The following is a 14,885-nucleotide window of genomic DNA, read 5'->3' on the forward strand; positions in this document are numbered from 1 at the left end:
GACAGATAGCAAATTTTAGACTTGTGTCTTCTGCTCTTGCCTTTAATAGCCGAATCTGTCTTTGCTTTTCTGAGTGTTTTGAGTTAGTTGAGTCCTTTTTAATCACAGGTCAGATTGACAAAATCCAGCAGCTGTTTCCTGGCCATCCTGGTGGTAAAACAAGTTTGTGCTGTAAGGGAGTGGGAATCAGCAGTGTGTTACCTCCAGCTTTGAGCGTTGGTGCTGGAGCTGTGCTTGGACAAGCATGAGGAGTAGCTGTGCTGAGTTGGCCTCACTGCTGACCTTGCAGGTGTGGAGTTGTGGTGAGGCAGTGACAGGGCTGTGCAGTCCTGGGACTGGGAGTCTCTGCCAGGGGCTGTTTCTGCCCATGGGGAACAGGTTCCTGCTGGGAGATGCCAGTTCAATCTGAAAGCCTTTTTGTGGAGCCACTGTTGCTTTTGTGTATTCCTGAAATCTCAGTTCAGTGATTTGTGATCTGGAACAGAAAGAATGCTCAGTTCTAGTCTGTTCCACAAGTAGAAACAGCTGCTTTGGGCTTCTAGAACTGCAGATACCACCACCTCCCAGGTGTTTGTCCGGGCCTCAGCACTGCCTGAGCGTCTTCCCCACCAAAAGGTCCTGGTGCAGCCTCTCTGGGCAAGTGTGTGAGGAGCAGAGCTCGGGGGTTGTTTCAGGATATGAGTTGGGTAAGATCTGCTGTTTCCATCGTTGCTGGTCCTTTCTCCTGCATTTTTAAACTGCTCTGCAGTCCAGAGGAACCTTGCTGTTTGCTTCCCTACAGGGGAAGGTCAGGAATGAGTTTCAGCTAAAGGATTTCTCAGTTATGTGAAGAAACATTCTGTCAGTTGGAAACAGCAGCAGAATTTTCATTACGTGGTTGAAGTGATGTCTTCTGGTAGGTGTGTTTTGGTCTAAGGGAGGTTCCTGCCTGGAGGAATAATACACTGAAAAATGGAGCATAAATTGTGAAATTCTTGTGTATTGTGTGTGATCCTGGAGCAAACCCACCCACAGCAGCTCTGGGTCTCAGACCATCACCATGATTCGGTCTGCAGAGGGAAGGGTTTTGAATGTCTCACACTAGATCACAGGAGTGGCTGCTCATGGTGCTCTACAGTATTTAGTCATACCCAGCTCATGTCAGTTCAGTACAGAACCATTCTGGTGGAGAGAGCTTTTTGTTTTAGCTATCGTGTCAAAGTGTGTCTGAGAGTTGGGTTTTTGTTTGGGCCTTATGTAAAAGGTCAGAAGGCTTTTCTCCTCCTCTTCAGACAAGCAGCATGGTGCAAGCCAAGGCAGAGCAGGGATAGCTCCAGGCACATGCTGCCTTCCAAAGGCTTTTCAAGGCTGTCTTGAGAAGTAATTTCATTTGAGTCTCTCTTCTGTGCTGAAAGTGGATGGAAAGATCTCATGTCCCTTTGGTTAATTCAGACAAGGTGATTAGCTTGGAGGGGAGGTACCACTTTACTTTGAACCACTTCTGCCCTACTTGTGAAGGCAAGCTCAGAAAAAAAACCCCCAAATTTCTGTGCTCCCAACTCTAGCACTGCCAGTTTCATTTCCATTTCTGTCAAGCCCTGAGCAGCTGCAGAGTGTGGCTGTGGATGGGTTCGGCTCCCACGCAGTGCTGGTGGGTTCTGGCAGCCTGGGCAGGGCAGCAGAGGGGTCAGGTTCAGTTAGCACAGGGTAGCAGTGGTGCAGAGCTTTCCTGCTTCACACCCTGGCCTGCTCAGGACAAGCAGTCAGACTTCAGTATCTTTCATGCAGGTGAGACTTGGCTGAAGGTGATGCAGGTGAAACTGTGGTTTGTTTTTCTCCAGCGATCTCTTGATTTTTGTAGCCAAACAAGCAAAAGCAACTTAAGGTAGATGAGGGAAGAACCTCATGCTTTAGGAGGCTCTGCTTTAGTGGCCTTTGAGACCATTTTGCTGTTGGCACTCAAACTGGTTGTACAAGATGAAAAAGATTTTGCTGCTTGTATTTGGTTATCAATCCTGAAGGTTCCTTGCAAGGTGTGTTGAGGGGATAAACGTGAGATGTTAGGTGTAAAACTGTGCTTTTGGATCTGTAAAGGGATTCTCTTTGGTAAGTGCTCTGTAATTACATATTAAATACATCTTGCAAGTGGACTCATGTTTCTCCCGTGTTGCTGTTGTTTGCAGAATACACTGATGATAGTGCCCTGATCCCCAAGAACTCATCGGTGATTGTGAGGAGAATCCCCATTGGAGGAGTTAAAGCCACCAGCAAAACATATGTTATGTAAGTACCCTGAGGTGCTGGCTGCCTTGGGAGGGGTCGGTGTGACAGCAGGGTGCAGAGCCACTGGGGTTGTACTTGCCTTGTTAGAGCTGCTGCTGGTCTTCCTTGTCATGGGGGAGATTTTCATCTGTCTGTCCCAAAGGAGACTTAGATTTTGAGGCCTGTTGGGACATGGGGTTCAGACTCCAACAATGGTAACTTTTAAGGTGATTCTGTTGAGCTTGTTATGGAGTTGATTTTTCTGAGATCCAAGTGCAGATCCTGTTTCCTCTACATGGGGAGATTCCTTCTTATATGTGCTTAGCTTTTTGGTAAAGTCAGTGAGGCATTGTAGTGTAAGCTTAGCATTTGTTCCCATCTCAGGAGAGTCTGGTCTTGGGGTTGTGACTCTTTCCTGCTTCTGGGGGAGGTGGGGCAGGGTACCACAGGTATTTTTGTGCCTCAGAGCGGGGGGATAGTTGCTGTAGAGGAAAGACCAAGAGTTACAAACAAATTTCATCCAGAAGTGAATCCTGTTAGTTTCCTAAGGACTATGTGTGTCCCAGGCAGGAGACAGAGGACCACACCTTGAGGTGTACTGGCTTTTCTGCTAGTACTCTGAAGGATTGGTTCATCCTCTCCAAGCTTGAATCCTAGAAGCAATTAGCACATTGCCAAATGTGCTAGTTACCTCTCTGAGTCTGTCTGTGCCCACACTGATGTCTGTGCTCCAGGTTTTAATTCAGTATTCCTAAGATTTGCAGAGGACAGAGAATCAGGTGTATTGATTAATATCACAGATACTCAAATGCAGTCCTGACTACAGGATCATTGCTGCATTGATGTGTTCATACATTCTAGACCTGTAAAAGCTAATAGCCCTGCTGGAAAGCTCCTGTTTTCCAGGCTCCTTAAAGCCATGCCCTTCACCACCACCGCCAGGAGATATTGTTGTGTTTTTGCCCTGTCTTGCTAATGTTGGTTCTCCATAAACAGAGTACCCTGAGGAGTTACAATGTGTCTTGAACAAACAGTACAGCAACATCCTGGTACCCATGAAGCATTTGCAAGCAAAAAGCCTGAGTTGATGTGGCTCAGCGTGTGACCTTCAGGCACATTGCTGCAGGAGTTGGTGCAGTGCTTTGAGGCACTCGCTCGTGGCTGGGGACACCACAGCACTCTGCTTGTAACCACGGCCTGGATTTGGGGTTAGGTTTGACGTGTGCTCAGTGCTGTCTTGTCAGTATTCCCTCAACTGGTGCTGTAATGCTGCCCTGAAATGAGAGGGTAGAGGCTGCCAGCATCAGAGATCCCACCAGTACCCCTGTGGGGATCAGTAGAGAGCAGCACTATTGTAGCAGAAAATTTACCAGATAGATGAGCTTTGTGGTCCTTCAGCTGGAAACCACAACTGGTGGAGTGGGCGATGTTTGGGGCTGGGGAATGCCTGCTGTAATGGTGCAGAGCCCTGCAGAAGGGCCTTACCCACCTTGCAGTGAATGGCTGAGGCAACCACTGTGTGTTAATCCAAGATATGTCTGTGTACGTCCTCATGACAGGAGGTACGTGGTGTGTCTGGTTGCCTGGGTGTTCTAGCAGTGGCAGGAAGTTGAGCCTTTCCACTGCTCCCTAAATTCCCCAGCAGCCTTTGCCTTGCCTGTGCTCATGGGACTCTGGATGCTGTGTGGACTGTTTGTTAGCTCCCTCAGTGGTTGCATGTGTGGTTCACGACGAGGAGCATGCAGGTACAGACCAACGAGTATGTGGAATCTCAGCAAGTTGTCAAATGTAATACATATTTCCTAAAATACCGTAGCATTTTCAAGATTATCTTAAAGCAAATTCTGGAAATTAAGACCTTTTTTTTTGTCACAGGACTCCTAAATCGCACAAAATCCTAGAAACTACTTTCAGGTGACATTTCTACTACTATTTTTAGTCAATATAGCATATGTAACATGTTTAATATTTTGGCTCTTTGATGGCTAAATCTAGTAGATCTGAACACAGTGCTTGGGCTTCCACAAAGAAACACTGTTCTAGAGTCTGTGCTGCTGACACTGTTGTGTTATCCTCTGTCACATGACTCTGTTTGTCACTGAAGCAAACTTGCACTTGTAGATGATCACTGCTCTTTCCTAGAGACTGAAGTCCTGTCCCTGGTGCCTGTGTGTAGTGCCAGGGGTGCACAGGGTGGCCAGAGCTGCCTCCATGTGGTGGGGATTGATTGATTAAGGACACACAACTCTGCTACAGACTCCATGGGTTTGGTGCTTAGCAGAGACTTTATCTGAGGACTTTCTCTTGCACTGTTGTGTTCTAGATCTGTATATCTTGAGTAATTTGTGACAAGGTAGAAATGTGATTTTTTGGGGTTTTTTTAGTTGCCCTGAACGTACCAAGAGAAAATGGTTCATGTATACAAACGAATTTGCACGTTCAGTAGAGTATTGGAGCAGAATGTTGTGATGATCAGGTTCTAGAGTCTTTGTGCTGGGTACAAGTGCTTTGGTTTAATTTCTGATCACCTTTATTTCTTCTTCTAGAAGTCGAAGTGAGCCAGTGAGTGGGACATCAAAAGCAGTATGTAAAAACACAATCTCACACTTTATTTCCTACACACTGCCCTTAATTCTAAGCAATGCAGCCTTTTATTAATTTACCAAACGTTAACTTAATATATTTTCCAGTAAAACCTAGTGTATGTTGTAAATACATTGTATTTATTCAGCATAGTAAAAACTGAGTAATGCCATCATTTGCAGAGTTCTAATGTGAATATTGGTATTTGTGCCTAGCAATGCATTGTATTTCCTATGGAATATGCCAGAATCTCTCCTGTATGACTCTGTGTTGTACAGATAATGTATGATCGTTGCAGATCCTGTAGGCCTGAGGTTTGCACACGAACATGGTGCCATGTTCTACATCTGTCTGTCTATAGCTAGTGATATGTATGTTTGTATAGGTTGTTGTGTGCTTTTTGTTTCTTGCAATAAAAACTGTTTGGAGTGTATTTTTTGCCATTTTCACATTGTATCACTTAGCTTTTGTTTTTCAATACCTTTTTTTTGCCTAATGGTTTTTGAGAATGTTATCAAAAACCACTGAGAAACCATTACTGTGAAACTTGCTGCTGTTCTTACTTTTGACTTGGGGTTCAAACAAATACCAAACCCAGCATATCCCAGACCTTTTGAGGACAGTTCTGCGCAGCTAAATGATTCCTTCTTATGTCACTCAATACTTGGGTGTTTGTTCCTAACACTGTATAACTGAAGTGCTGTTGTTTGGGCCCCTCTGAGTACAGAAATGTCTTTACTAGCCTGATGTGAATTTCGATGTCGTTGCTCTCAAGTGGTATTCTAAAGTTCTGCGTTTGCTCACTCCCCTTGCCTGGTGAAGCAGTTTAGTTCAATAGCTGGGCTGCAAATGACCAACGTGACCCAAATTTTGGCACCAGGTTAGAGCCTGGGGCGTTTGGGGGTGAAATCCCTGTCACTTTTCTTACCCTGCGCCTGCAGCACGGTTCTGGATCTGGGTGACTCCGGGGTTGGGTGCTGCTGGAATTCCCAAAGCTTAAGCTTTTCTTTAGTATACCACCACTTGGAATTCACCTTTGGAAAAGGGGCAGAATTTTCTGTCAGGTTTGCAAACACTGTTGTTGTGCTGCTAACACGAATCCCACTCAGACCAGTGCCTGGTGATGGGCTAGATCTCAGTGAGCCACGTGGGTACCGTGTGTAACTGTGCTTTGTCCACAGCCCTTAGGGGATCCAAATACCATTTGCTGGGGTTTGTTTTTCATCTTTATTTTAAGTATAACTGCTTCTCCTTCACTAGACTGGTGTGAGGCATTACACTAACCCTGGATCATTGGATCTGAGTGCTTGATCAGCTGTTAGGATCATTTAATGTAGAAATTCCTGAACTCTGGGGCTGTGTTCTGGGAAGAATGCAGCCGCTGGTTCCCATGGAAGCAATCAAACTCAAATTGAAAACTCTGTGTGTGTAGGTCTAAAACCACTAAATGTGACATCCCTAATTCTATTGCTGATTGGTTGGAATTCCTTTTTGGACATGAATGCCTCTCACTGTGAGTCTGAGTTAGCTGAACTGGCCCAGTGACCCTAGCAGTTAATGTAATGCATTGATGTAAACCACGTTTATAGTATTGATCTAATTCAGATGGGTTTTGATTTCTGAAAACAGTTCTTTTTCTTTTTGTTCACTAGCATGTGTATAAACACAAACCACGTGTTCATAAATAAAGTTAACGTTCTTTTAGCCTCCTGTGTTCCCTGGCATGTCTGTATTACATTGCTAAGTAGCATCTTATTGTAAGCCAACGTAGATATCTCAAAAAAGGCAAAAGGAAAAATCCTGGAGTGGGAGGGAAGACCTAGTGAGAGTGAGAACTCAGGAGAGTAATGAAAGGCAGAGCTCAGCCATTCCCTGGTGTGGGAGGGTGGGAGCCTTGCAGCCCTCTGGACAAGCCCTCTCTCTCTCACTGTAAAAGCCTCAGGAGCTGCTGGAGACACAAATAGTTCGTTCTTAAAGCTGAGTCAGGTCTTGGCCTAAAGTGGGGTGGGTTCTTTGCCTTACTTTTTTAAATGCACCTATTTCTGCATGTAATTCAGAGCAGAACCTGGGTCTGGTAGGTGTAGGAGGAGTAAATCTAGAAATCTTGTCAATTATTGATGGGCAGCAAAGTTAAAGTCAGTTAAGATTCTTTTTTGAAGGGTGCACAAAAGCTTCTACTTTTGAACTTTTCTTCATTGTCTTACTCTTAGATCAGTTCTCATTCCACACTTACCTACGTGTGCTCCTGTGCTGCTGCTAGCACAGCCAAGGCAGAACTGTGGCCTGCCTAGGGCAGTGTCAGTGTTCGTACTGCAGCAGTCCAGGTTGGCATTGTCCTTGGGGGCTGCAGAAGGGCAGAGCTGTACCTGTGGGTTTAGTGCCCTCAGGCAGCTCTGGGATCCTTCCTGGCTGAATTTTCAGTTCAGCTGTGGGGTTTGAGGAAAGCTCTGTGATTTCAGTGCAGCACTCAGCAGTGAGGTCAGCCTTTTCCTCCTATTTTCTGCTTCATTTCAGGTTTTGTTCAGTTTGCTGGGTGAAGTGGGAGTTAATCCATCAGCTCTCCAGTCTAGGTGTTGGAGGTTGTTTTCTACGGGTTTTTTTCCAGTTTTGCTGCTGTGTTGTTACCTTAGGTTGCATACAGGTTCATGAAGATGATGTTGCTGCTTGACTGTTGTGAGGGACTGCCAGAAATCCTGCAGCAGAAATTTAAAGGGAGAAAAATAGACAAAAATGTGGGATCATGGAAAGGTGGCCATTGGGCACATGCTCTTAAAAACTTACAAACCAGTTTAATTATCTGTTTGCTGTTGTTGATAATTGTTCAGTATCATCTGCTTTAAGAACTCAGACTGCTGCCTGCAGGCCATATAATAATTGCTTCTGAAAAAGTGCAGAACTAATTAATAGTTTATTAGCTGTTGTGTTTCAATTGCTGGTCAGGACTAGATTGTTTAATGCCAGAGCTTTCCTAATTTCTTGTTGGCTTCTGAAACACCACAAAATGATGGCTGTGCCTGCCCTGAGAGGACATTGGCCTGCTTTTCCACATGTAAGAAGTGATGTATGGAACAGGAGGCTTTGGAATCTTTGAGTAGGATTCTTTTGCACAGAACTAGGTACAGAGAGTTCTGGAAAGGAGGAGAGGTAAGATAAGATATGCAGTGGAGCAAAGGTCTCTGTAGATCCGGGTGTCCCTCTCCAAAGAGAGGTTTTCAGGAGCTCTTTAGTCAGTAATGCAGGGATACTATGTATTTTCCTGAAAACAGAGGAGGAGGAACTCAGGGGAGTGAGGAATCATCTTCTGCATGGAGATGTTTTTGCCAGAGTCTGCTAAAACTGCTCCCTTGAATTCTTCCTCTGCATTAGGTAGTAAAGCACAAGAGCTTTCTTAAGGACAGGTTTTTAATCTCTTTGCTGACCAGTTTAGTGACCTCTTGGAGAGCTGTGCAGTTCACATTGTGAAATTTTGTTCTACATTTTTGAGCAATTTAGATGTAATAAGCAGTGATTGCAGTGTCTTTCTGGTGGTTTGACTAGTGTCAGCTTGAGTGCTGCTCATGGCACAATGTAATTCAGTAACTGGAGAAGGAGCTAGATCAGAGTTGTGCTTGTTCCTTGTGGGAAGTCTGCCCTTCAGTGCTAGCAATGCAGGCTCTTCGTAGTTGCTGGCCTGAGACTTCATTCCTGAGAGCTGTTCCATAGGCAGCTGGGAGGAGAAAAATTGAGACAGAAATTCCAGGCTTGTGCTCTGAATCCGTGTTTTCATCATCAGGAAGATGCTTTGTGCTTTCTTCTTTTGTTCCTTTAGCGCTGGGCTGCTGTTAAAGATCAAGTCTGGTCTGATAGCAAGGAATAATCTGAATTCTCACACTTCCCAGACTGTTCTGGGGGTAGGCCCTGTGGTCTGATAACATATGAGAAATCAATTCTCTCCATTTTTATAGTCTGTTCTGTCATTATAGGCACCTTTATGTAAATGATTTAAGTAGTTGTTTGGGTTTTTTTCCAGACAAAGTAGAGGTTACTTTTGTGGCTGATGTTTTAGGTGGGGGTTTATTTGGGTACTGGCAGGAGGGGCAGAGTGTATGTCTCAGGTCTGCTGGGTTCACTGAGACAGTCACTGATGCATTTACAAACTACATGACAAATAAGTCACTGGGAGTGATGCTTCCTCCTTGATTAAGCTTAAATACTTTCTTTAAATCCTTTTTAGCTGAAAATTGGCAGATCCTTAGCCCTTTGCCTTTTGCCAGGGTCCCTCTCTGAGATATTCTGAGCAATAAATTGTCTCTAGTGGGGTGGGTTGTTTTAATTTCTTCCCATATCCACATGGGAACTCTTAAGCCTTCCTAGATTTGAACTTTGTTTTGATTAAATATGAATTACACTGGGTTGGAATTGCCTCTTTGGGTGACACTCAGGGGATGTAGTATAGACTTTCAGACTATAGTAGAGGTTAACTATTGCTGTGTTTTGACTGTAGAACTTGAATATGTGTTTAATTTTTTGTGAACAGATTGATGACTCTTCTGCATCTATTCTTATATATATATATATATATATATATATTCTTGTCAAATACTTTAAAAAGTGTTTGCTTCCTATTTTTAAATTGCTGCTGTGATCTATAGCTGGATAACTGTTGTAATTGAAAAAACACTCTTTAATTTTTAATAACTCTTAAGTATTTATTTTAACTTTAAAATGTGTATATATCTTGACACTATCCTGTAAAGAGTAGTTCCCAGTTTGGGAAGATAGAAGGGGAGTACCTTATCAGCCTCAGCATAATGTTGCAGTATTACTCATCCTCAAGACACAAAGAAGAAGCACTGCAGAAGCTGTTTTACCACTTTTCATACGTTTCATAAATTTTGCGTTGGAAACTAACCCAGTTTGTCCAGAAGAATTTAATTGGCTGTAAGTTCCGGACATTCCCGGGGGGTTGGACCAGCCACAAGAGAAGCGGTTCTGTACCATGGACAATTGCATGGCTATTTTTGATTCCTAGTCATAGTTACAGACCCATTCTCTGAATGCTGCACAATTCCGTAAATTGTGGGATCTATACAGAGGACAGCCCAAGCTAATTTGTTTGAACGCAGACTGTGAATTGTGTAAGTGTACCTCATTGTTATAGGAATATACCAATGTGTGTGTGTGGCATCTGAGCAGCTGTGACCTTCTGAAACTGTGTAATGCCATGTGTTGCTCGGGAACTGCTTGCATTTTTGCTCAATGATGTGTAACTTTGTCTGGGGAAGCACTAGTGACTGCACTGTGTGGGCAGGCGAGTGCTCAGCCACCAGTCCCTACAGCTACAGGCGTTAGAGCAGGCAGGGCCTGAGGCAGGGCAGCTAGTTCTTAGTCCACAAAATGAAGACTGGGGTTCATTTCCAATGAAAAGCAATCTCTTCCCGCTGGTAACTTTTTCCCTCTTCACTACAGAAATTAAATTGGCCGAAAGAAAATGATATATATCTGTAGTTTGGCAGGTAGCCACCAAAAGCAATTGGTCCCCATTAGTGCTGTCCTTAAACACGTCCTCGGGTCTGTAACCTTGTGAATTTTACTCTAAAGTGCACCAAGCTGTCCCAGGGATGTACACAGCTAAGCTTCTGAGGCAATGCAAGTGTTTCAGCACAGTCCAGGAGGGTAACACGGAGCAGCTCAGCACTGTCCCACCCTAACCCCTCTAGTGCAGCCTGGCTCACACAGAGGCCATGTGGTAACAGTTCTCTGGTTATTACTACTGTGTATGAAATGCCATATTGGGATTTTGGTCTATTCCTACTAATGTTTTGTGGCTTTTGGATGTGTTTTGTAAACCGTTTGGGTTCAAACAAATTAGTCGATACTATGTGTAAAGCTTTGTGTAACTGTTGATGGAAATGGTTTCGTAGCTGGCGATCCGGATTCTGTTACTGTGGAGAAAAACTGTGTATATGAAACAACCATTTAATAAAATGTTGAAACTAGTTGGTTGCTTTTGTGAATGAATGCACACAAACCAAACCATGAGTGCTTGAGCTGAGTGATAGGTGCTTGAAGGTCCAGGTCATTGACAGTCACTCCCTTAGACCCTGCTTGTATCTGGACTAGTGTGTAATAAAAAAAGTTGAACAAATACTGCTGAAAAAATCAGCTGACTTCAGTAATGTGAAGATCTAGTTCTGCAGAAGGTTTACGTTACAATTTGGGTGTTAAAAGGACACAGTCAACTGGAAAATCCTGCAGGTGGTGGTCACTGTAGTTAAATCACTCGATAGAAGTGAGTAGGGGGAACACACAGTTTGGGCTGACTGCAGCTCCTGATGGCCAAATTTCTGCTGAAAAGGATCTTTTACCTTGCGGAGGGATTGTAAAAGGCTTAGGACCTTTGTGTCCGAGTTCCAGCTAGCAAACCCAGCTGCCCCACCTCTGCAGTTGTGTGTCCTTTTAATGCTGCAAAATGTAAATAATGCTGCTTGCATCATCCTAATTCCATGTCCAGTGGAAACATACTGTGTTTTTTCAGTCTTCTGAAGGAAATTGGATTGGTTACACAAGTCTTGCTGTAAGGTACAAACAGAGCCTAAGGTGTGAGTGCCCAAGAATGCTCTTTTCTAGTAGGTTCTCAGGCACATAAACATCATGTCATGGCATAAGGACTCCCCAGAACATCTTCAGCACAAATGTGTTTGGTATTAGCAGCTGGTTTCATGCAAGCTCAGCTAGTGTAGTGCTGCTCTTTACAGGATTGGATGAGTGGTGTTGTCTTTGGCTGTGTGGGCTTAAATGTGTTTCTAATGTGTGTGTCAAATAATTACCTGTTGAACAGACTGCCAATCTGGCTGAAGCCAATGCTTCCGAGGAGGATAAAATAAAAGCTATGATGACACAGTCTGGCCATGAATATGATCCAGTCAAGTAAGTGTCGCTCATGTGAAACCTGTGCTTTGAAGTAGATGTAGAAATTGTAGAGCTCTCTCTTTAAACAAGACACACATGCATCCCTTCTTCTTTTTTCCCTCAACTTGCAGTTACATGAAGAAGCCTGTGGGGCCACCTCCCCCCTCATACACCTGCTTCCGCTGTGGCAAGCCCGGGCACTACATAAAGAACTGTCCGACCAATGGGGTAAGGTCTGGGGGACTCGTGGGTCATCAGGGGTTCCCTCTTTACCTTGAGGGTTGGGTAACAGTCACAGGAATGCTCACAGCTAGGGTTGTTCATGTGGAGTGAAATAGGGTTGTGTGGCAGAGCCCTTCGGATTCAAGGGAAACCTGGGATTGCAAATGTAAAACTCTGTTTTCACTAGGTCACAGGCATTAAATATTCCCCTAGATCTTTCTCTGTGAACCCCTGTCTATGGTTTGATACATCTCAATATTACTGGAAATTCTCCTCTGTTTTTAACTCTTCTTTTTTTTTTAATGACAGTCCATCTTTTTAGTGTTTTGTGTAAAAACAAGATGTTTCTGTATTTCTCCTCTATTGACTATTTGCAAGTTTGAGTTATGCTGATCTCTGTTCAGCATGGGTCAGTGACTGTGTGTGCATGAGACATGAATTCAGCCTTCATCTATCAGTGCCTTATATAAGTTTCCTTGAGCCCTGAGTTCAGTTCCCTCTGAACTGCCTTTTGGAGGAGAAGTTGGTTTGGGGAACCAAACCAACCAGAAATTAAGTCAAAAAATGTCATTAGGTTCCAAACACTGCTCTGGGTCTGGAACATCCTGGGCACATTTCTTTAGGGAAATCAGTGTTTTTAACAGCTCTTAGACTAGGTAGGACGAGGGAGTTAAAGGCTTTGGTGCTTGAAGTAGTCATTGAAACACCGTTTACAGTGTTGGTCTTGACATATGTCTGTGTTTCTTAACAGGACAAAAACTTTGAGTCTGTTCCCAGAATTAAAAAAAGCACAGGAATTCCAAGAAGTTTCATGATGGAGGTTAAGGACCCCAATACAAAGGGTGCCATGCTGACCAACACTGGGAAATACGCAATTCCAACCATCGACGCGTAAGTATGGGATTGGCTGGGCTCATCCAGAAAGGGAGGGAAGTGCCCCAGTGGCAGTGCAGCCCCTTTGGCCTGCAGCTGGAATTACTGGGAGGAGGCATTGGCATTGCATCTCTGCTTTGAAGTCCATGATGCTTTCTGATCTGAAAACAATGTGAAACAGGCTGGAGCTTTCCTGTTGCTGCAGCCTAAGAAAACCCTTCCATGTGCTGAAGGCAGTGACTGCTCCAAAAGGCACTGTGTTAGCCCTTCTGGTTTTCTCTCCTGGATGTGCTTTTGTGGAGCTGTAACACAGATGTCTTTCAGTTACGAGATGTAATGACTTAGAGACCATCTTCAACCTGAGCCTCCAATTTACATCTGCCCTCTGGCAAAGGAGAGCTGGGATTCATCTCACCTGGTCTGAGCTGTCAAAGAAATACTGTTATAGTCTGAACTGATTCCTTAGCTGTCCAGTGAGCAGGAGAGTTCTGTAGGAGGAGAGTTGCTCCTCCCTCTCTCTTCTCATGTTGGGTCTGTACAAAAATAGTTCAAACTAAAGCACTGTTGTTAAGAAGGCTGATGGAGAGGGAGAAGAATTCCATGTATTATCTTTGTTTGAGAAAATCCTAAACTTGGGAGAGTTTCCCTTTAACTTTTTTCTCTTGCTTTCTCCACCCTCCCTCCAGGGAAGCCTATGCTATAGGAAAGAAGGAGAAGCCTCCCTTCCTGCCCGAGGAGCCATCGTCCTCCTCAGAAGAGGATGATCCTATTCCAGATGAGCTGTTGTGTCTCATCTGCAAGGACATAATGACAGATGCTGTTGTTATTCCCTGCTGTGGAAACAGTTACTGTGATGAATGTAAGTGTTACTGCCAGGTTTGTTGATTCCAAATACCAAATTTGGTCTTCTGAGGGCAGAAATAGGAGATAATGAAATTGCTATGTTAGTTCCGTGGAATACTTCAGTGTCCTGAACAGGGAAGGACTTGTCCCATGTACAGGGGATGGAAAAAAGGCAGAAAGCTTTTTTCCCTTCTGAGGTATCTAGTTTAATCCTCTTTATCTGAAGAAGGCTGAGTACAGTGCATAATAGTGCAAGTGATTGCAGTGTTAGATAGCAAATGCGTTGAGTTGAAAGGACCTTAAAGCTTATCCAGTCTCACCCCTGCCACGGGCAGGGACACCTTCCACTAGCCCATGTTGCTCCAAGCCCCATCCAGCCTGGCCTGGAACCCCTGAACCTTGGCCCCTCCAGGGATGGGGCCGCCACAGCTTCTTTGGGAAACCTGTGCCAATGCCATTTTTTTGCAGTATTGAAGATAGTTAGCTCCATGCTCTCTGTTCAGGACCGCATGCCCCCATTAATCATGTGCTTGTTTTAAATAATTGATTGGAACAAAAAAAATTTCCTTAGCATGGCTGAAAGCTATTTTGACATTCTGATTCTTTGCAGGTATCAGAACAGCACTGCTGGAGTCAGAGGAGCACACGTGCCCAACCTGCCATCAGACAGACGTTTCTCCTGACGCTTTAATCGCCAACAAATTCCTGCGCCAGGTAACGTGTGGCTTCTCTGTCAGCTCTTTGTTGGAAAAATCTGTCTGTAAAAAGCTGAAAGGGAAGACAATAGTAATTTATATCTCCTTAAGCAAGGCTGAATTGAATAAGGCTCAATTTACTCTTCCAATACATTATCTGTTGCTACTGAAGCTAACAGCTTGTTAGAGACAACCTGGCAAATCCAGGACACACTTCTGTGTAAGGGTTGGGCTCACTTTCAAACTGGGTGTTAACAGCAAAGCACTGCACATACAGACCCCCCGAAGTACCAGTCATTGGTGCCAGAGTTTACTGGGATGTGTTCATAGCTGTGTGTTCATTTGGTTTAGGATTTATGACACTTACAGGAATAGACAGCGATTTTCCTCTGGGGAGTCTTTTGTTTATGTCTCTTCTGAAGTCTCATCTCACCTTTCACACACATTTTCCTACCTCCAGGCTGTGAACAACTTCAAAAATGAAACTGGCTACACGAAAAGGCTCCGTAAGATACAGCAGCAACAGCAGCAGCAGCA

At 44.2% G+C, this 14,885-nt stretch overlaps 1 protein-coding gene across 1 annotated transcript in view; it reads left to right on the plus strand.

Annotated features, from left to right (window-relative positions):
* RBBP6 (retinoblastoma binding protein 6) overlaps positions 1-14,885 on the plus strand; it is a 27,696-nt gene that overhangs the window by 3,604 nt on the left and 9,207 nt on the right. Inside the window, exons 2-11 of the mRNA XM_009071135.1 lie at positions 2,163-2,262; positions 4,788-4,824; positions 9,341-9,369; positions 10,487-10,502; positions 11,645-11,733; positions 11,847-11,943; positions 12,689-12,828; positions 13,497-13,669; positions 14,264-14,367; positions 14,809-14,873. Coding sequence (XP_009069383.1) covers positions 2,163-2,262; positions 4,788-4,824; positions 9,341-9,369; positions 10,487-10,502; positions 11,645-11,733; positions 11,847-11,943; positions 12,689-12,828; positions 13,497-13,669; positions 14,264-14,367; positions 14,809-14,873 — 850 coding nt within the window. The remainder of the gene's footprint in view (positions 1-2,162; positions 2,263-4,787; positions 4,825-9,340; positions 9,370-10,486; positions 10,503-11,644; positions 11,734-11,846; positions 11,944-12,688; positions 12,829-13,496; positions 13,670-14,263; positions 14,368-14,808; positions 14,874-14,885) is intronic.

The sequence above is a fragment of the Acanthisitta chloris genome, unplaced genomic scaffold (assembly GCF_000695815.1).
Source record: "Acanthisitta chloris isolate BGI_N310 unplaced genomic scaffold, ASM69581v1 scaffold39003, whole genome shotgun sequence".
In the NCBI taxonomy this organism is placed as follows: domain Eukaryota; kingdom Metazoa; phylum Chordata; class Aves; order Passeriformes; family Acanthisittidae; genus Acanthisitta; species Acanthisitta chloris.